This window comes from Dendrobium catenatum, unplaced genomic scaffold, assembly GCF_001605985.2.
Source record: "Dendrobium catenatum unplaced genomic scaffold, ASM160598v2 fragScaff_scaffold_1313, whole genome shotgun sequence".
NCBI lineage: Eukaryota > Viridiplantae > Streptophyta > Magnoliopsida > Asparagales > Orchidaceae > Dendrobium > Dendrobium catenatum.
The window spans coordinates 171678-193451 of NW_021319775.1; the positions used below are offsets into that span (position 1 = coordinate 171678).

The 21774-nt window shown below is 38.5% G+C and overlaps 2 protein-coding genes across 7 annotated transcripts in view; one reads left to right on the forward strand and one right to left on the reverse strand.

Moving 5' to 3' along the window:
• LOC110092661 (probable E3 ubiquitin-protein ligase ARI2) overlaps positions 1-5500 on the forward strand; it is a 60933-nt gene extending 55433 nt beyond the window's left edge. The window contains exons 5-7 of the mRNA XM_020817308.2: positions 4002-4550; positions 4627-4817; positions 5085-5500. Coding sequence (XP_020672967.1) covers positions 4002-4550; positions 4627-4817; positions 5085-5239 — 895 coding nt within the window. The 3' untranslated portion in view covers positions 5240-5500. The remainder of the gene's footprint in view (positions 1-4001; positions 4551-4626; positions 4818-5084) is intronic.
• A 227-nt stretch (positions 5501-5727) lies between these two features.
• Positions 5728-21774, reverse strand: part of LOC110092659 (histone-lysine N-methyltransferase SUVR5) — an 86323-nt gene continuing 70276 nt past the window's right edge. For 5 of the 6 annotated variants that reach the window (XM_028699502.1, XM_020817305.2, XM_020817307.2 and 2 more), the window contains 5 exons: positions 6866-6982; positions 6705-6796; positions 6476-6604; positions 6280-6367; positions 5728-6194 (listed from right to left, as the gene is read on the reverse strand). In XM_028699502.1, the coding sequence (XP_028555335.1) occupies positions 6087-6194; positions 6280-6367; positions 6476-6604; positions 6705-6796; positions 6866-6982 (534 nt within the window). In that variant the 3' untranslated portion in view covers positions 5728-6086. Of the gene's footprint in view, positions 6195-6279; positions 6368-6443; positions 6605-6704; positions 6797-6865; positions 6983-21774 lie in introns of all 6 variants that reach the window. The other variant, XR_003702397.1, reaches the window with a different exon arrangement.

The following is a 21774-nucleotide window of genomic DNA, read 5'->3' on the forward strand; positions in this document are numbered from 1 at the left end:
TTTAATCTCAAGGAATAATTTGTAAATTAGAAAATGGCTAACAACCAAAATGGTGGGTTTTAAAAAATTTGAACCTACATGAAATACAATATAATCTAAGGAACTTTTAAGTGATTACTACCCTTAAAAAAATAAAGTGAGGATATATTAAACTTAAATATATGATGAGGTAGCTTTTTATCCGAGAGACTAAATATGGTATATGCAGTTTTATGTATATTTATTAGGGCGGCTTCATGTAGTTGAGATATGATTGCTGATGATATTTGCAAGGCTAGCCCCATGTGGTTGGGATAGGAAGGCTGATGATGATGTGACAATTGTGCAAATTGGGCAGGGTGGGACGAGTTGGGGTGGACTTTGTGCTTATTCATGGAGTTCTTATTGAGCCTTTGCGCTGAAGAACTTAATGCATGCTCAATTTTTAAACATGTGCTACATTTAAGTTATTATTATAAAAATAATATAAAATTAAATAATTTACCATTTTTCTATGCACTACAATGAGTCACTTTGCAAATGACATCTCAATTTGTCATCTAATCTGTATTCTACTTTATTTTACTGATTTCTTTGAGTCTAATACAAATGCAAATTGTGATTATCTGCACCAAATGGGACTAACCTTGTAGCCATGCTACACTAATTTGCTTGATCCTCGAAACATCTAATCTTGTTAAGGCAGCCTGTTTTCTGGGTTACCTTATGGCCAATTGTCGTTAGTTAATATATATTTTTTTTAAAACAACATTCTGTTTCTCTTTAAAGTATTCTTTAATGACTAATGAAAGAAGCGAGGAAGTTTACCATTCAGTGAATGAATGTACTATGGCTACAACTATCCGTCATTGTCTTGTCTGCTGCCTTGGTTTGTTGCAAGATAACCTTAACCAGGAAACAAGGGGAAAAAAAAGAGTTCCGTACCATCCTTCTTGTATCTTTTACTGAACAGGTGTTTCCTCGCTAATCTAGAGAGAAATATGTGGAACTATTGTTCGATGGTGATTGTAAACTAGAGGAGATTGGGCACTCAGCCCAAGGGAAAGAGAAGAGGAAACTGTCCACAATCAATATTCTTTATTTGATTCATATGCTCATATTACATGAATACTATAAAATAATGTGGGACAAAAAGGAAGTAGTATGATATAGAGTAAATGGCATAAGCATAGTGGGGGGGGGGGGGGGGGAAAACCCCCCCCGAGGGGGGGGGGGGATGTAAAACCCCTCCGAAGTGTTTTTTTTTTAGTACAGTTAGTCCGTACGAACTGACTTTAGTACAGGACGAACTGAAGAAAATTGTGAAGAATCTGTATGGTTCGTCTGGACGAACCTGGATGAACCGTCGGGACGAAATTTGTCCAGAGAGCAAATCGTCCAGGAATGAATGCAATTTCGTCTGAACGAATTTTGTACAGAGGGCAAATCGACGATCTGCATGGATATATATTGGATTGAGATATTTTGGAATCATTTGAAGAGAGAAAAAAAGCTGGAGAGAGAAAGAGAAGGAAAAAGAGAGGAAAGGCTTGGTTTTGGAGCTCGCGATGCGTTTTTCGTCCGACGCCGTTGTTAAAAGATTTGTTCGTCTTGTAGTAAGGACTCCGAATCCTATTTCTGATTTCAAAGATTTCGAGTTTTGGTATTTTTCTGCTCAGTTTTGTGTTTTCGTTACCGAAAAACGTGCATATCTTTGTATTGACGAAACTTTTACCGCGTAACTTTTGGTATGTTATTGAAATGATGTTTTTGTACGATTTGAGTAATTTCTGGAAAGTTTTTACTGGATATTTTGAGTTATGTTCGATTTTTATCAAATAAAAAAGTATCTGGCTGTTGAAAAATATTGCTTCAGTATAAGTAAAGCTTTGAAACATTGTTTTATACGATTTCTGGTAATTTGGTAATTTTTTGAAATTATATATTTTGACTCTGTTTGGGATTTCTGTCGACTGTACGATATTTTAAGGGTTTTCTTCAATTGAGTTAATTGTGTTTGTTGATTGTTATGTATTAATGAGATGCATATGAATTTGTATATATGATTGAATTACTGTTATTGTTACTGAAAGACAAGTAAAGACTGGTTGAACCGTTGGTTGGAGATTGATAGACCTGATAGGATGGTGGGCCGACGGGCTTTCCTTTAAAAAGGGTTTGGTGTTATCCTCTACTGGTCACGTGATTACTGAAGGGAGTCATAAGGAGATTATTCTGCCGACGGGCAAGAGTGACGACTCTTATTGAGCCAACGGATACAAAGATACATCGACATTCCAAGATTGAAAAACACCGTAATAGCCATGTCTTTTACTTGTTGAGTAAAGGCTGGTTGAACCGTTGGTTGAAGATTGACCTGTCAGGATGGTGGGCCGACGGGCTTTCCTTTAAAAAGAGTTTGGTGTTATCCTCTATTGATCAGTGATATACGAGTTGGGAAGTCAATAAGGAGTTTATGCCGACGGGCAAGGGTGACGACTCTATTATAGCCAACGGATTACTAACATATTAACCTTGAAAAACGCCTTAATAGCCAGTGATTGTACTTGTCGAGTAAGACTACTGTACTAGAATGCATGTGTTCTTATGATCTCATTATGGATTTACTGATTTATCGATATTGACTGATTTATTGATATGGAATTGATTTATGGATTTTGAATGGTACTGATATTGAATTGATTTATTGATATGAATGGCTTTTACTGTACGGATTTATGAGTTTCCTGTCCATTGCACAATTTCATTGATATTTCAATCTGTACATGTCACTGAACACAGATACCGATATGATATTGATATTGCATTCGATTCATTGAACATACCGATACCGTATACTACTGATTCAATGTACCCGATCTATAGCACATGATACACTAAATACTGACCGATACATGTGATACACTGAGCACGTGATCTAGAAATATGTTTACTGTATGATAGATTTGATTGCTTTTAATTATTATTATTGATTTGATTGTTTTATGTGATTTCATACCGTTTGATATTATTGACCGGAAGTGATTTCTTTATTGATCTAATGTTAATCGTATTTGATTTGACGGATTTACAATAAAACGTATTGATTCATTTACTAAGGATTTAATCGTTATTGTACGGATTTACTGTTACTACACGATTTCACTGTTATAGCATAATCGTTTATGTCGTCACTGGATTGTTACTGATATTGATACATACGCTGCTACTACATTGATTTGACTGATGTTAAATAAGATGACTACTGTAGGGTTTGATGCACGTATTGATTCATTGAGCTTTACGGACTTTTTATACTGCTTACTGATTCTTTAAATGTCAATTGAGGATTTGACCGTTTCTATATTGATTTCCGTTACTGCATTGATTTCTGTTTCTGTACTGATTTTCGTATCTGCATCGACTCATTGATCATGTGCAAGTGGCTGATATTGATTTGATTGATTTACATGCATATTGTTTTTCGTACCGTGCTTTGATTTCAGTTATAGGTTTTTGGTGACCTGCTGGGCTTTTTGAAGCTCATTATATGTGGTTAATGATTTCAGGTGCAGAGCTTCCCGCGTGAAGCTTCTTTCATACGCTAGTATAGTTTTTCGTAGTTTTTGGTTCATGCATTGTTTTGTAGTCCGAGTGGCTATTGTACATGTTCTTTTGGACGCTACTTTTGTATTGTAAATATGAAATGCCTTAATGTGAATTATAGTATTTTGATGTATCTGTTTTCTTTAATGCAATTATCATTCTGGATGTTTGTATGATCTGAGCGAGAAATATAGAAAAAAAAAAGAAGTTTGTCAGAAGAATCCTTTCACTATAGATGTCTGGGGCGTCACAGGGGGTATGGGGGAAGCTTACATCAGTTGGCACATAAATAATATTCTGTATCAGTTGCTCTTTTATGAATTTGCTTTTTGTGATGCATACTGATATTCATGAACATGCATAGGTCTTCATATAAAGTTAATTTTAATATTAATTATGTTTTACACGTCTTGCAGCTGGCTATGTGGTGGTGCCACTGGACGTGATCACACTTGGTCAACTATTACGGGTCATAGCTGTGGACGTTTCAAAGAAGACCAAACAAAACTGATAGAATGTGCAAGGCGTGACTTGTATCGGTACATGCACTATCATAACCGATACAAGGCCCACACAGATTCTCTTAAACAGGAAAGCAATCTGAAGGAAACCATTCAAGGCAAAATAGTCATCTCTGAGAATAAGGAATCCAGAATTAAAGATTACAGTTGGGTGAACAATGGTTTGAACCGTCTCTTCAGATCAAGGCGCGTTCTATCGTATTCTTATCCGTTTGCTTTTTATATGTTTGGGGATGAACTCTTTAAGGATGAGATGACTTCACAGGAGAGGGACTTGAAACAAAACCTGTTTGAGGACCAACAACAACAACTAGAATCAAATGTTGAAAAGCTCTCTATGTTCTTAGAGAAGGACTTTCAAGATTTTTCAGATGAAGATGTTATGGAGAATATGAAGCATGTCATCAACCTGTCATCTGTTATTGATAGACTATGCAAGCAAATGTGAGCTTGTGTTGCTTTACATAGTACAGCTTAGTCTGCTGGTTGTTTGTCCCTCTTATATGAGTTCTTCTTGCAGGTATCAATGCATAGAAAATGATTTGTTGTATCCCCTACAGCGAGCAACTCACAATATTGCTCCTTACAAATCAAAGGGCCCCGAGAAGGCTTCAGAACTCTCAGTCTGCTGGGTTTCTAACCAGGCACGTAGTACAAAGACAACTAAGATGGATGTACTTCCTAACCATATTTCTGCGGTTAATGCAAGCGGTACGTTTTTCTAAAAAGACCATTGCTATACTTGAATTATGTTTTAACAATAATAGTCACTTTACAAAGGCTATTTTATGCCCCTCTTTTAATTGCTTGCTAATCATGTTGTTCTTCCACTCCCCCCATTTCATGATTTGTCACACTTAAAATAAGTGAATAAAATTATCATTTTATTTTTTTTAACCATATACAATCAGCTCAATAGACTTGACTTACCATATACAATCAGGACACTGACAAGAATTTTAGCGTTGTCATCTATAGGAACCACTCTGTCCGCCAAGCGTACCAGACAGTTTCAGGCTGCCTCAAGCTCGGATGAGAGCGGCTCCTCAAGGAAACTTAGCAAGAATGAATCGATTGGATCTGCACCTCTTTTTGATCTAAATATGCCTGCAGAGGTGATCGACAAGAGTTAACTTTCTTAGTAAAAGTCCCTCCCTCCCATCCGTTTTAAAATGTACAGCATTAATTAGGACTCTTCTTACTGAAATGTTTTAACTTCTTTTTTCAAATTTTTTTGGCTTCAAGGATGAACAGAAGTTTCCTGTCGTGTAATCAGATAGGTAGAATAAGTAATGTTTAGTAACTAATGTTGTCAAACCAACTATAAATGTATATGAAAGTGAAGGCCATTGTGATTTAACGACCTGAAGCTGATGAAGCAGGTATTTTGCTAACAAAAAGTGAAATATTTTTTGTTTTCGTAAATCAATTTTTCACCAAGTACGTAAGCAATTTGCTGTTGTGAAGTTCATTAACTTCTGATATATTTTGATGCTGCTTTCCATTGCAAGCTTGTACATCTAATTAACGTTTCGATCCAGCAGGATCTCCAAGATATGAACCAATAAATCGTTCAAAAAAAGGTGGTACCCATAGCCCCAGCGCTAAAATCTGGTGAATGTGAGGAAAGGTTCCTGAAACTTGTTTTGAACAATATTTTATGTTCTTTTTTTCAATAAATGGATCAGAAAATCAAATATAATGATGCAGCAGTTGCGAACAGAACAAATTGAATCGGGCTGCCAATTTAGCATCCAAATTGCATTCGCCAAAGGAATGTCACTACAACAAAAATTAAAAAAGAAAAAAAAAAGCTGTGCCTACAAGGAGCCAGCATCTGCTACCCATGCAATTTTCCTTGATAAGCTTGAAGAAAGCATCTTAAATCTCTGACAAAGAATAAAAAAATATTCATTCCTGAAGTCAAGCCAAGCTCCAACACAATCAATTAACTTCAATTTGGAGTTAATTGATCACAGATTAACATACACGACCTCGGCAACACAGAGCTTCGCAATGGCAGCGCAGGCCTTCACCTGGTAACAACTTAAAGCGGTAATCGTAGGCTAGTTCTTCACCCAATGCAATCTATTCAACAAAGACAGCATATTATTAGCAACTTTCAAAAATTTTAGCTTGTAGTGGCGTGTATGTGTGTAAGAATGGTTCATACATCACGGTTTGCAAAGAGACCAACGTGAGCTAGCTGGCAATCCATGCTCTCTACCAGGACCAGATAATTTACAAGATTGGGAGAACAGCTACCCCACCAATTCAAACAGGTCAGATTAAGTGAAAAGAATTAGTAACAACAACTTTGCTTTTAAATAGGGTCACCTTATGTACATGGCCAACGCCACCTGCATTACCTGTGGTTTATAAACCTTGATACATTCCCATATTTGGAAGCGTCAATTACACAAGGTACCGTCCCTTCGCTCAAACCACTTGCACTATTAATATGCGCATCAATGTCATAAAGGTAGCTGCACTCAATGCTATCATACCAGAAATATTTTGTGATAGGTCATGAGTCAGTCTGAAGAGAAGGTAGACACATAAAAATATAAAGTTGAAAATAAGGGTAGGCCTCGATACCTTTTATGCGGCACTGATGTATTAAGAACTCCGATGTATTCACACACAAACGTGCCACGTGATATGACTTCCCCAGCCCGCACCGCCCAACCCTGTCCATCCAACAGGAAGTTATTTCAGGATTAAGAAAATCTCTGGGGAGGGATGTGAAATCTGCTTACCTTTTTTTCTGTTCTAAATATTTCCAGCTTAACTTGTATTCCTTTCTGTAAAACCCTATTCGTACATGTCATATCACAGCTGCACATGGAGTTGCACTCATAAACAAGGTACCCTTCCTGCACAATTTACAAAAATAAGCATTAACAAAGAAAAAAAAATGATACATACGCGTTGTTTAATATTGCAGCCAATCAGATAGAGAATATCTTAATTTCAGAATGTACAATTCTGAGTGCTAATAAAAATGGGTAGTACTGTCTATCAATGGAAATGAACACTCATAATTGCTTTAAGGGAAACTGCATATTAGGACAAGGTTTCCAGATTGTCACGCAACACAAGTAAATACTTTGAACTACTAAAGTTATTTCCGATAGTGGGAACCTGTATTTCTCAAAATTTCAGCAAAGAAGCCTGATGGTGAGAACATGTATTTCTCATAATTCCGACAATGAAGACTAGTGATGGGAACTTGTATTTCTCAAATTTCTGATAATGAATGCCAATGATGGGAACCTGAAGAACCAGCAAGCGTCAGCTCCTTCAAGATAGGATAAAGTGCTTATTATCTCCTTGTAGCCTCACCCTCGATATCCATGATCGACTCCCTACTTAGGGAAGTAGTGTACTTCACCATTTGTGTGCTCACCAATTCTTCGATCACCAAAAGCATGCATTGGACCGTAGCAGTGAACTGCCTTACCACCAAGAAAGCCATCTTCTTCCCGACCTCATGCATCATCTGGGCAACTCCACGTATCAGGATCATTCCATCGGTGAGCTTTGAATCCAGCAAACCGGCTTCAGTCCAAATCCGACCATCAAGGTTCTCAATAATGATTCCTTCAACGGCAACGAAGAAGGCACGAACGTAGGTTACGACGTGGTGTTCATTCGATTTGAGAGATTGATCATAGTGGCAGAGATCTTGGGAGAGGTCAACTTCTTTTGATGTCCAGAATGAGGCTTCAACCTTATTGCACATCTCCCAGATCTGAGGATAGCAGATTTAGAACATGCAAAAGCGGTCGGGATTTGGGTCAAGGAGGGGTCTTCGAGTAAAGAATTTGATGGCGTGTATAGTAGCTCTTCAATGCTTGTTCCTTGCTCGGTTCAACTCCAACAGACGCATGAGGGACAATCGTCCCCGCTCAAGCACGCACGCATGCAGTTCCTGCTCGCTCCCTCTCTTGATCTCTTTTTTACTTAGTTCGTCCCCCAGGGAGGCATGCACGAGAGCCGCACGTAGAAGGCTGCAAAGGGAAAGCCCTCTCACTTGCTCGGCTGCCCTAGGCGCATGCGGGCAGGAATAGAACGCAAGAACCAGCTCTCCCTCTCTCACACTCTCATTTTTGAAGAAGAACCGAGTGCCTTAATCTGATACCATGTTAAATTCAGAGAATTGGAGCTTATAAATAATAACTTCTTAGGGATAGGGATTGCTCATTGGCCTTGAGCCCCCAAGAAGCAGCTAAGAGATCCAAAGCATGTGCTAGTCCTAGCCTTCTTGGCATCTTAGAAGTAGCTGATGTTGCTTATAGTCTGCCTGATCACTTTCATTTTCTGATATGATAACACCATTTTTCTGCTCTTTAGTAGCTAAAAATTGCATTTGGCCGCCCAAATTTGTAGATTATCCATACTTTTATAAAAGATTTGTCTGCTTGGGATTTCTCTATTGGATTTCTAGAATGTAATCATATTTCTCAAACTATATTTAGAAAAAAATTATTCAAAATATTTCTCATCTTTCCTATTATGAGAATGGCCTATCAATGCATTTGCTAACATGGTCTCCATAATTTGACACATTTCAGTTTCCCATTACCCCAATACAGATTTTTTTCCTTCATTTTTGTCAAACAATCTACAATATACTCACGAAGAGCAATGCTTGACCAATATAGATAGATATTGGTACCGCCAGACTCTCCCGACTATATGTTGCCCCTGTTCTTATTTGCATATGTTTTTTCCCTTGGTTATGGAGATTTGGATTGGCTCTTCTTTAAATAGTTATTGGCAACAAGTAGAATGTGGAGTTTGTCATTATATTGTATGTCTTGCAAAATCTTTAGCCCTGAGTGCGCTGATTGCTTCAAGCTCATTAGGAATTGAGAAAATCCACCTCTATGGGTCCTATTGTTCATGAAAGCTCTATTGATTATGGTATGAACAAAAAAGACTTATTTGCGGTAAATTCTAATAATTAAATTGTCCTACCAGATTTATGTGTGGTAAGTCCAAGATTTATGTTGGATCTCACCATTAATGCTTGGATATTGAAGTGTATTGCCTTCCATGTGATCCCTCTACAAACAAGAAAGCAGACGAAAGGAGTTTCATTGGCCTCAAAGTGATCCTCAACGAGAATAACATAACCGTGCAAGCTGAAGATCTCTCAAGCAAGATGAGTGTATGGACTCAGGCATGTAGCGCTCCTAATAAGATTCCCGAGGACTCCCATGAGGGTTCTATCATGATGTCTGAGATCTTGAGTTGTATGCTTACCAAGAGTAGGGTTAACATGGACTTTGAGAAGGCGCAATTTTTGTAACCTAGATTTTTCCTCAATTTCAAAAGTTTATAAAGCGAAGTAGCAGAAGGTTCAAAAATTGCCCGCTCTCCTTGTACTTAAAAAATCTTTTGTGCTACTTGTTTTATCCTGTTGCTACCATGAAACATTCCTTCTTTTTCAATCTAAACCACTACAAGAAGTTGCAAAATGATTCACTCACAAGAAAGTCACGAAGTAGGTGAGGGAACTTGTTGACCCCTACACATCAAACCACGTGCAAAGGGACAAAATCCGCGATCCAAGCAACGCATCACGTCACTTGAAGGGCGAAACGACCTCTGATTGCCAAACGGACTGCGCCTTTGCAATCAGGACGCCGAGTTCGCCTAAGAGGGGATCTCTCATAGTCAAATCAGACGAGATCGATCCAAAAGGGCGACTGACATCCGAAATTGATGCGTGACATCACCCAAACGACATCCCATTATAAAACGGATTTCGTCATTGCGTCCGGAACAACGTTGACACCCATAAATCACTATAAACATTTTCAATTGGAATCGCCTGACGAAATTAATGTGCGACGCAATCCAAACGATGTCCGATAGCAAAATGGACTTTGTCATTGCGTTCGAGACGTCGTCAATACCCAAAAGTGACTATCAATTTAACCAATTAAATCCACGCGCGAAGATCGATACGCATCTTGAGGCAACGCGCACAAATCGAGGCAGCTGGCAAGCGACATCGCCTAAACAACATCTAAAAGCAAAATGGACTTCGTCGTTGCGTTCGGATTGTTGCAATATTCAAAATTGACTGTGAATTTACCAAATAAAGCTCACATAGGGAAATCGACAAGCATTCCGAGACTAAATGCACGTAAATCTAGAAGCTGGCGCGCAAATTTCAAGACGAGCAAAATCCTGATTATAATCTATAGTTTTAATGATAATTCCGAGCAAAACACTCGGATTGTTCCGTCATAAATCATGGAAAAATCTTCTGTCTCGATTGAATGCTTCACCTCAGCGATAAAACGAAATCAGTTGGAGCCTCTTCTCTTCTTCGACTTCACGAAACCAACAAAATCCCGATCTCAAATTCCCCCATCTTCCTCCGTACGGCCGCAACGACCATCCACTTCTTCGACCACTCTTCACTGTACCACATCCTAGCCTTTGATCTCCACACCTCAGCCACACACAACAACCATTATCGACTCCCTCATCCAAATGGAAGTCGCAGATGACCGTTCAAGCCAACGCAAGCCCGCGTCCATCCGATCCCACGCAAATCGACCTCACGACCTCCGATCACCCTCATCGCGCCTCCTTTGTCTGTCCCTGAGAAGTAAGCCATGACCTGAACTCCCTGTTCATCCGACCAACAAACCACCAAGCCGACTGCATCCGTCCTCACCTCACACGCCCGATCTCCACAAGCTCCAGCACCTGAGCCATGACCCAAACCTCACTCTGTCGATCGGACTCACGCCCAACCAAGATCCTCTTCCAATCCCTACAGCCGAATCATCTATGGCCTTATCCCGTTTCCTCTCCACTTACAGAGCCGCATGAACCTCCTACAGTCCAACCTCATTGCTCTTCCCTTATTCGAAGTCTATAGAAACTCTATCTTCACCTGATCTTCCTGCACATCAGTTCCTTTCTCTTCACAACTACAGCCGCCCTCCCTTTACAACACTTTAATCATCTACAACTGTTCTCCCTCATATCACAACAAAAATTGTTTCTTCACTTCACATAGCCACATAACCTGAGCACTCTTCTACACTTCACTTGCTATTCTTATACAGATTTTCTCATTGTGGCTTCACATGCATCCTGACACCTGCTATGGAACCCAACCCGTGACTTATTACTTTTTTGAGACAATAAGTCCATCAATCTCTAGCGAATAGTCTACTTCACTAAAATCCCTGCTCAACCTCGCCTTTGCATCAACTTTTTTTTCTTGCAATAGTCTTTCTTCTCCTATCATTATTGTCGGCTTTTTTTATATGTTGGCTAATATCATTACCAGTTATATATATATACCACTATTAATGTTTAAAAGAAAAAGAAAAAAATAGAAGAAATCATAAGAAAATTGTAAGTGTCATTGTCATCACCTCGCCACCAAAGGTATAATGTTCTGCGAACTCCAAAGTCTCGCTCTTGACATTTGCGGCGAGGCAAGCAACCACCCATGCACACTTTTCTTAGCACGATGGGAGGAAGCTCTTCGCGGTGCTTGCGACGAGGCGAGTAATCCCCGTGCACGCTTTTTTTAGCATGACAAGAAAAATTTTAAGTACTTGTACGCGCCTCAGTGCCGACAAAAAAACAACTGCGTCTTCAAACATGTATATTCCCGAAGACCTATGCACGCTTTTTTTTGGCGTGGTAGGATTGAAGACTACGGCCGCAGTGTCACCCAACACCGACCGTGCACGTCTTTTTTTACGTGACGAGCATACTAACACTCCTGAAATTTTTTCTAAATAGGGGAGGAGCCGGGAGGTTGCCGAAATCTTGAACTGAATAGGGGACCAAAATGAAAGACGAATTGAACTTGAATTCGATTTGGATCGTAGGGAACTGGATTTCAAATTAATAAATGATCACTCTAATTTGCGAGCACAAAATAACAATTTAGACCTTTCAAATGTACATCAATAAATGAACATGAGATTTGTAATGGATAGAACTTCCATCAATCATTCCCCCACTATCCGCTTTAAGTGCAAGATGGTGAAATTTTCAATTTTAAATATCAAACTTCCAAATACCTAAACTCATGTTGCTACTATATGTCATATACATATCTCTACGTATTTGATCGACAGCTAGCCTTAATCGAAAGTTTTCTCTCGTTATCGGGAGTAATTAACTATAGGGGCTTGCGCCTATAGGAAACCAGAACTCGGATCATAAAGTTCTCGCAAAATGAAAGAGAAATCTCTGGGTAGCATCTTATCTACAAATCCAATCTGCCTTATGAAAATTTACCTTAGAACTTAATTTCGTTAAAACTCCCCCGAAAGAATGGAGGTTGGGGTACGAATTTTTTGGAGCCCACAGAACTAATACAACATGTGATGTGGAAGTTGGAATGTCGTGACATGACAAAGACATGTACTATTGTCGAGGTTGTTGTTGATTCCAATGTCATTGCCCTTCGAGAGGTTCTTGCATCTACAAGAAAAGAATTTGGTATTGAAGATGTAGCTGTTGTTGCACCTTGAGTGAGTGAAAAGAAGACAGTAGAGGTGATTCAAACAGGAGAGAACATTGTTAATGTAGAGTTATCTTTAGGGTGAGAGACGCTGCATTCTGCACACAAAGAACTGATTCAAGAGAGTGAGGAGCCTTTGTTTGTAAACAAAGAACTATCTCTTCAAAGTGAGAGCTAGCCCTCCTTTGGTGCAAAGCTTCCAGAGCAAACAATCAATTACGTTGGGGACATGGCGGGTAATGAGGCTGCTCAACACTACAAGAGCCAATGGGTGCGCCTGTTCCTACTGTTTCAAGTGACGTCTCTGTTCCTACTCTTTCAAGTGACGTCTCCGACGAAGACCTTATTTGGAGTTTGATTGAAGCAATAATGAAGTTGAGGGAGATTGTCAACAAGAAAGCAACAAATAGGAGCCCGAAGGCCTTCAAGGAGGTGACCTTGTAAAGTAGGTCTTTAAAGGAGCTACATCTCTCCTGAGGAGTAATAAACTCCTGAGAGGTAATTAAAGCAAGGGTTATCAAGCTTGATGAAAATTTGAGAAGCTTCCAAGGGGATATGATAGCCATGTTGACCTCCACACCACAGCAAAAAAAAAAGGAAATATAAAAATAGGGATGAATCATTACCTGTGCTGAAGCATTACTCAAATCCTGCTCAAAATCTTGTACAGCTGCTCATTTCACGTCAGGAATCTTGTCCAAGTCACGCTCAAATCCTCTATCTTGCTGATCTGTCGCATCTTGTTCCTCGATCCTTGCCCTCGTTCGCTTTGTTAAAACGGGATAGAGACGAAGCCACCCCACTTCTTCTGCTCTCTACTTCCTGTATACGCCCGAAGCCTCACGCGACTGTGCCGACGCCTTCAGCCCACGCAAGCAGTGAGCCATCCGCCTCTGCCCTAGCCTCCAGCAACCGACCCTCTTCCTCCTTAAGCCCCGCTAGTTTCTACAAGTCAGACTAGACCTTGCCTTTACCCAACCTTCAGCCGTCGGACACCTCCCGACCTATAGCCACCCTCTTATCCACCTCTTCAAGCTGACGATAGTTCTTCCACACTAGACTCCACCTTCTGATTCCACTAGAGCCGAACTCATCCCAGACATATATATATAATATTCCAAAGAAAAAAGAGGGGTGGGAATTCAAAAAAAAAAAAGAACGAGGAAAAAATAAAGCATGCAAAAAAAGACATGCAAAAAAAAGAAAGGAAGAGGAGGAGAAGAAGAGTTAAAAAAAAGAGAACTTTTATGTATTTCGTCATCACCACCACCTCATTTTCAGTGTTAGCGGCACACTGGAAAACCACTCATACACATTTTTTTAGCATGGTGGGAAGGGAATCCGGTGCGACGCCTACGGAGAGTCGGGTAGGCCCTATACACGCTCTTCTCTAGTGTTGTAGGGACAAAATATAAAATCGTATTTTTTTTTTAAACAGGTGCCCGAAGACCCATACAGGCGTGGTGGCATTATAGACTTTTTGACCGCGGTGTCATCCGACACCTACCGTATATGTTTTTCTCTAGCGTGGCGGGAGGCCCAGACTCCAAAAATTTCCCTAAACCGAGGAGACGCCGGGAGGCCACCGGATTTTCCAGTGGACATAGGACCTGACTTAGACAAATTTTGGACAATTTGTTGAATTTGATTAAATAAAAGGACTTTAACTCAATTTAAACATTAATCGAACTTGCAATCATTGAATCCAAACTTGATTTGAACATTAAGCCGACATGACTTGAACATTTGAACTCAAACAAAGACTTGAGTTGGAACATAGGGGACCTGAACAAGACTTGAACAAGGAGCTTGAACTTGAAAGTGATACAGGGAACTCGATTTGAACCACAAGGAATTGGATTTTAATTTGGCAAACAAACAATCACATCAGTGCAAATGTTAACTAAAGGCCTAGATTATTCTAATAACAATAACAACATCAAGCCTTAGTCCCACTACGTGGGGTCGGCTACATGAATTCTTTTTCACCATTTAGTTATGTTAAAAGTCAAATTCTCATTTAAATCTAATAAAGAAAGATCATTTATAATATTTTCTAACCAAGTCTTTTTAGGTATACCTCTACCTTTCTTAACATAAGTCAAATCTACTATCTCAACTTTCCTAACCGGGTCATTGGAATGTGACCAAACCATCTAATGCGACTCTCTCTAATCTTATCTTCCACTGGAGCTACTCCAACCTTTTCACGTATATGCTCATTTCATATCCTATCTCTAAGGGTAAAGTCACTCATCCACCTAAGCATGCTCATCTCTGTAACACTTAACTTAGTATTATGCTTCTCTTATAATGACAAACATTCAGCACCATAAAGCATTGCAGGTCTCACCACCATCTTAGAAAGAAAAAAAGGTCTCACCACCATCTTATAGAGAAGGATGGTGGTGAGACCTTTTTTTATCACACAACAAGCCCGAAGAATTCCTCAACTTCAACCATCCAACTTGAATTATGTTGACAATATCCCCATCTATTTCACCATCACTCTGAACAATAGATTCAAGATATCAAAAACATGTAATCTTATTAATAACTTGATCGCCCAAAGTCATAATCCCCTCACTAAGTCTATTACTACTAAAATTATACTCAATATATTTAGTTTTAGATCTACTCAAGTGAAAACCTATAGACTCTAAGGTTGACCTCCATAATTCAAGTTTACCATCAACTCCCTCTCTAGTCTTATCAACAAGAAGAATATCATCAGCAAAAAGCATACACCAAGGTACATCCTCTTGCAAATGTCTAGTGAGAACGTCCATGACTAAAGCAAAAAAGATATGAACTTAAGGCTGATTCTTGATGTAATCCAACCGAAATAGGAAAATACTTCGTCAAACCACCTTGTGTTTGAACACAAGTAATAGCTCCTACATACATATCTTTAATGATTTGAATATAAACATTATTAACTCCTTTCTTTTCAAGAACTCTCCATAGTGCTTCTCTTGAAATTTTATCATATGCTTTCACTAAATCAATAAATATCATATGTAAATCCTCCTAATTCTCTCTATATTTTTCCATCAAACTTCTCATTAAATGTATGGCTTCCATAATAGACCTACCCAGCATGAATCCAAATTGATTTTGAGAAACATTAGTATTACGCCGCAACCTACGCTCCATAACTCGCTCTCATAGTTTTAAAGTATGACACATCAACTTAATTCCTCTATAATTCGCACACTCCTGTGAATCACCATTATTCTTAAAAATAAAAATTAACGCACTCATTCCCCACTGAACTGACATCTTTTTAGTCTTCAAAACAGTATTAAAAAGCTTAGTAAGCCAAGAAATTCTTTTATCTCCTAAGCATTTCCACATATCTATTGGAATATCATCATGTCCAACAGCTTTTCTACACTTCATTTTCTTTAAAGCTTTTCTAACTAAAGTTTTACTAATATGTCGATAAAAAAAAATATTTATTTTCATTTAGGGTGCGAAAGTCATTAAAGTCAATTATATTTTCACATTCTTCATTAAAAAGTTTAGCAAAATATCTCATCCATCTTTGTTGAATATCATCTTCTAAGAAAAGTACTTTTTGATCTTCATCTTTAATACACTTCACTTGAACTAAATCCTTATTACTCCTATCTCTTTGTTTGACTAACTTATACATATATCTTTCTCCCTTCTTAGTATCTAATCTATTATATAAATCATTAAAAAGCAAGCTCTTTGAATCGCACATAGCTTTCTTAGATTCTTTATGAGCCTCTTTATATCTTCCTCAATTATCAAAATTTTTAGATCCAAACTATTTTTTATAACAAATCTTCTTATTTTTTATTTTTCCTTGTACATTTGGATTCAACCACCAACTATTTTTACTATTAGGAGATTTTATCTTAGAAACTCCAAGCACGTCTTTTGCAATATTATAAATTTCACTAACCACTTTTTCCCACATAACATAGCATCCTCACGACCGACAAAATCTTAAGATCTAAAATCTTACTCTCAAAAAATAATTTTGTTAATATTCTTTAAATACCTCAATCTAATCCTAGAAAATTATTTTATTTTATTTTTTATTTTCTATCACTTTAACTTAAAGTTCAAAACTAATAATCGATGTTCGGTACAGAAATTTTTACTCGGAATAACTTTAGAATCTTTACAATCTAAACGATCTAATTTTCTTATAAGAAAATAAGAAATTTGCATTTTACTATATCTTTTCTTAAATACGATATTAGCTATTAAAAAATCATAAGTTAAAGAAAATCTAATATGATCTTACCACTTTCATTTGCTGTTTCAAACTCATGACAACCATGAATGCTTTTAAAATCATCTACCTTTCTACCAACTGTACATTTAAATCTCTTCTAATAAAAACTCTTTCTTTCAGAGGTATCTTTTGTATTAATTCTTCTAAGTTATTTCAAAATTTAAATTTTGAACTCATATCCAAACCTACTTGAGGAGCATAAGCACTTATAACAAAGGACTTGTGGACTTCAACATGATTTATTTATAATTGGCTTAAAATGATTGCAACAATTGCAATAGCCTACTCATGAATGAAGCAAGAAACAAATATAACAAATCCCTTTGCAAGTGTAAAAAGAAGAATTGTCATGCATATGAAACATCCATGAGTGGCAATGGATGATTCATCAATTGTATAATAGTTTGCATGCAAATCAAAATAGCAAACTCATGGTGAACATGACTTATGCAAAAATAGGAAGGTGATAGACTTGTAATGCAAACAAATGCACAGGGACTTGTAATAGAAGCAAAATCCCGCATACCATCTGTTTGTGAAAGATGATGCAAGGCATTCAAATGAATATCAACGAATTGAACAACCAAGGCTAATGAGAATAAGTTTCAAGTGCATACAAATGACGAGTAGATGCACATGGTGCAACATGTGATGAATGTTACAATGTCCCTTCCAATGGTGATGATCAATCAACAGGTGAAGACTATAGTTTTCTACAAAAGCTGAAGGTCAACGTACAAGAAAATGCATAAACTCGCCTGCAATCAATAAAACTTATTGCAAACATACACAAAGCAATAACAGAGGACGTGCAATGATTGTGAATATGCCCTGCAATCAACATTAAAATGCAAGCGACTATATTCAGCTTGACAAATAGTAAATGAGAGGAAATTTGATCACAAATGAATGTACCAAGCTTCCAAATAATACTATGAATTGCATGCAAATGACAAAAGTCAATGTATAAGGAAGATATGGAAGCAAATGCAGTTCTCATGCAATCAGTGTCACTTGATCGCAAATGAATCTGATAATTCCCTGTGAAGGACAATAACCAACATGTATAGAGAGACGTTGACAACAAATGCAACTTGTCTGACGAGCTACATCAGCACAAAGATGAATATGCCAACTCACCTACAAGCAGCGACAATAGATATATTACATTTGTGGCTGGCTCTTTGTGAGCACATATACGCATACAGCATAACATCCGCAAGCAGCAACAGTAAATACACTACAGATGTGATGGGTCTTATGAATGCAAAGGTACATTAAAGATGACATATATAAGCAAAAATGTGAAAGAATCGTAGTAAGTGTAGGCATCTACTAACGATAGTGGAAGAATTGTTGTGTATATACTGCTAGTGATAATCATAGGTAGGCAATGGATGTAGGAAATCTCCTACAGCCAATGTTAATCAATAGGCAGATGGATGTTTCGGTCTCCCACGAACATATGAATGGATCTGCAAGTACTACGTCTCCTGCAAATATATACAAGCGGTGTACATCGGAAGCTACGAGGTGCCTGTAACCAATACAAATAGAGATGGAAAATCACCTGGAAGCAACATTGGTAGATATATTGTAGATGATATTGTTTCTCTGCGGACACAAACATACACTCAATATATCACCTACAGACAAATATATCGATCCTTTTGCAACCAAAAGCGAGAGACATGTGACAAATGCAAGCTCCTACGATCTGCTGTAGAAGATCCGTTATACATCAAAATATATTGCCTATAAGAAAAATGCAAGAGAACCGCAACAAATGCAAGCACCTATGGATTAAAACAGGAGATTCGATAGTGCACTATAATCTACCTATAGAAAGCAACAAGTAGTGCACATATTCTACCTGTACGAGATGAGAAAATAACCGTAGTACTATGCCACCGGATCCATAACGTCCTTAAAATGGACAGAAGGCATGTACTAGCATTCAAATGGCGGTCACCTGTACGACCGATCGGCATCAAATATTTTAAAATGCCCCTCGCACATGAATTGTAATATGTATACACAGGTACACATAAGGGCATGTGTAATCACACGACACGCATGGGCCCTGGCGAGCATGTTGTAGGAACACACGTGACGCCTAGGGATGCTGCGTGGGTCAATAAATTTGAACCCGATCCTCTTAAGCAGGTAAATAGGAGTCGACAAGGTTCAACAAATAATTATTAAATATCTCCAAACACCCGTATGGGCCCCAGCGAGAGCGTGTTGTAGGAACACATGTGATGTCTAGGGATGCTGCGCGGATAAATAAATTTGAACCAGATCTAAGAAGGTAAATAAGAGTCAACAATGTTCAACAAAAAAAATATAAAATACCCCCAAACACCCGCATGAGCTCCGGCGAGGGTGTTACGGGTACACACGTGACGTCTAAGGATGTTGCGCGGGTCAATAAATAAACCCAGGTTTGAGCCCGATCCTTCTACGTGGATAAATAGGAGTCGACACGGCTCGAACTATCAAATAGATATACGGTAAGGGTGTCGACCAGAACATCTATTTTATACATTTATATTATGCTTTTAAGGCCTATGAACAATGAAATTCACCAACAACGATTTGAAGCCTACAAAACCCGATCTTCTGTCGACAAGTAGACAGAGTCGACAAGGTCCAATCAATGAAATTCTCAAATGCCCACTAACACCCTGATGATGACCACATTGAACGAAGATCTCAACCAAATGGATTATTCCAAGTATTTAATGTCGCCACCCAAATATGCTCATCAAAACTCCAAAATTCCACTAAAATTTCCAAAATCTCAAAACTTCAAGATATTTAAAATTGAAATCAAACCATTAAAAACATAAAGCAAAATTCATCCACCCTCCACAACAGTTTCTCGGGGTGAACAAATTCAAATTTACTTCAACTCACATGGAGCTAATGCCCAGTCGAAAATAACACTAGTATCCATTCTCAAATAATCTCCTGACAATAAGGACTTGGTATGTGTCCACTAACCAATGGTTTTGTAGCCAATTGGCACTGTAGGATAAACGGTTATGACCCAAGACCCTCTTCAGTTATGATCAGAGCCAATACGTTCCTTAGTGGCATCAAATCCTTGAGATATTAATCAATATGATATAATCGATATGGCACAAAGCCCTCTATTAGCTAAGGTGGATTTATATTTGTCCCCTTAGACAAATACCTAGTCCAGATCTACAAGGTACCCTTGGACAAAGCAACCCATGGCTGCCGATAAGGATCCTTCTGTCAGGTTGAGTCGACTACCTCCTTTGACTACGTAAACCAAGGACCATGATAGCCCGGGATGACAGAACCATGGGATCTTGAACGGTTCCATCATCCCTCCCCCCCCACCATCAGCTTTAAGTGGAAGAAGATGAAGTTTTTATTTTAAATATCAATTTTCCAAATTTCCAAACCCATGTTGCTATTATACACTAGATAATGCGTAATTCCTATATATATGATTGACGACTAGCCTTAATCGAAAGTTCTCTCTCATTATCGGGAGGGGTAATTAACTATAAGGGCTTGTGCCTATAGAAAATAAGAGCTTAGATTATAAAGTCCTCGCAAAATGAGGGAGAAATCTCTGGGTAGTGTCTTATCTACAAATTCATCTACCTTCCTAAAATTTACCCCGGAACTTAATACGTTAAAACTCCCCCAAAAAGCATAACGAAGGAGGCTGGGGCCGAATTTTCGGAGCACAAAAGCCAGGAGAAAGTTGTAGATGCCACAAGAAAGACAATTTGTTCCTTCCACAAAACAAGTGATGTCGAGTGCAATTTTTTGATTTGACAAGGATGATCGAGAATCTATGTTACATGTTGGATGACATTGAGGTCAAGCTTCAGCTAGAAAACTTTGAAGAGCCCAACTACTTTAGCAAAATGAGAATGAAGTATATTCAGCAAGGGATATTCATGATGACATGGCTTGGGCACCTAAATCCTAGTGCTTTACTGGATATGAGAGTCATAGCAACCACCTCAAAACTTTGAATGTCGTTAGGGTTTGTGTCATGATACACCATGGTAAGGCATGCAACAAATCTGGTAATCTTAGTATGTGTTACGACTGGACCGGTCCCCACTGGACCGGTCCGATACTATGCCAGGCGGAAAACAAAAAAAGGGGCAGAACTTCCCTGTGGACCCCACGTTGGCTCAAATTGAATTTGGGAGGGAGATTTTTGAATGAGGGGCTGTTTTAGGAAGTCCATTATTGTCCTTTATGAAGAATTTGTATAATTAGGAGATTTGGGGGGGAATTAGAGGCATCTTGAATTTGAATCAGAAGTTTGAGGTCTCTTGGTGTTCTTGGGCTCTAGGGTTTGCTAGAGACTTGTGGAGAGTTGTTCTTCCTCTCGAATCGAAGAACGTTGTATCTTTCTTTGTTTTGCTTTTATTGCGAGTGAAATACAAGTCGTTTCTTGCGTTTTCTCTCAGATTTCCCTGTTTTTCCTGCTGATTTCTGCTGTGGACAGCAGTTTGTTGCTGTATTTTCACTGGTTTGGTTAGGAATACTTGAGAACTCAAGTACTTCCTATCAAATTGGTATCAGAGCAGCGATTCGGGGCCACCGGCGGCTGAAATTCTGAAATTTCAGCAAGTTCCTCGTCTCCGGAAGAAGATTTATGTGGATCCGTTAGAAGAACAATGGCCGGAAAGAAGGTGGATGTCTTGGAAGGTGAAGTCGGTCAATTAAAAACCGATTTGGAGGAAAGATTTTTTGATTTTCAAAATCAAATCACCACCAACAACGAAAGGTTGGAGGGAAAATTCACGGCCATGGAAGAAATGATGAAGAAATTATTGGAGATGAAGACTAATCCGACGACGTCGGAAGCAAGGGAG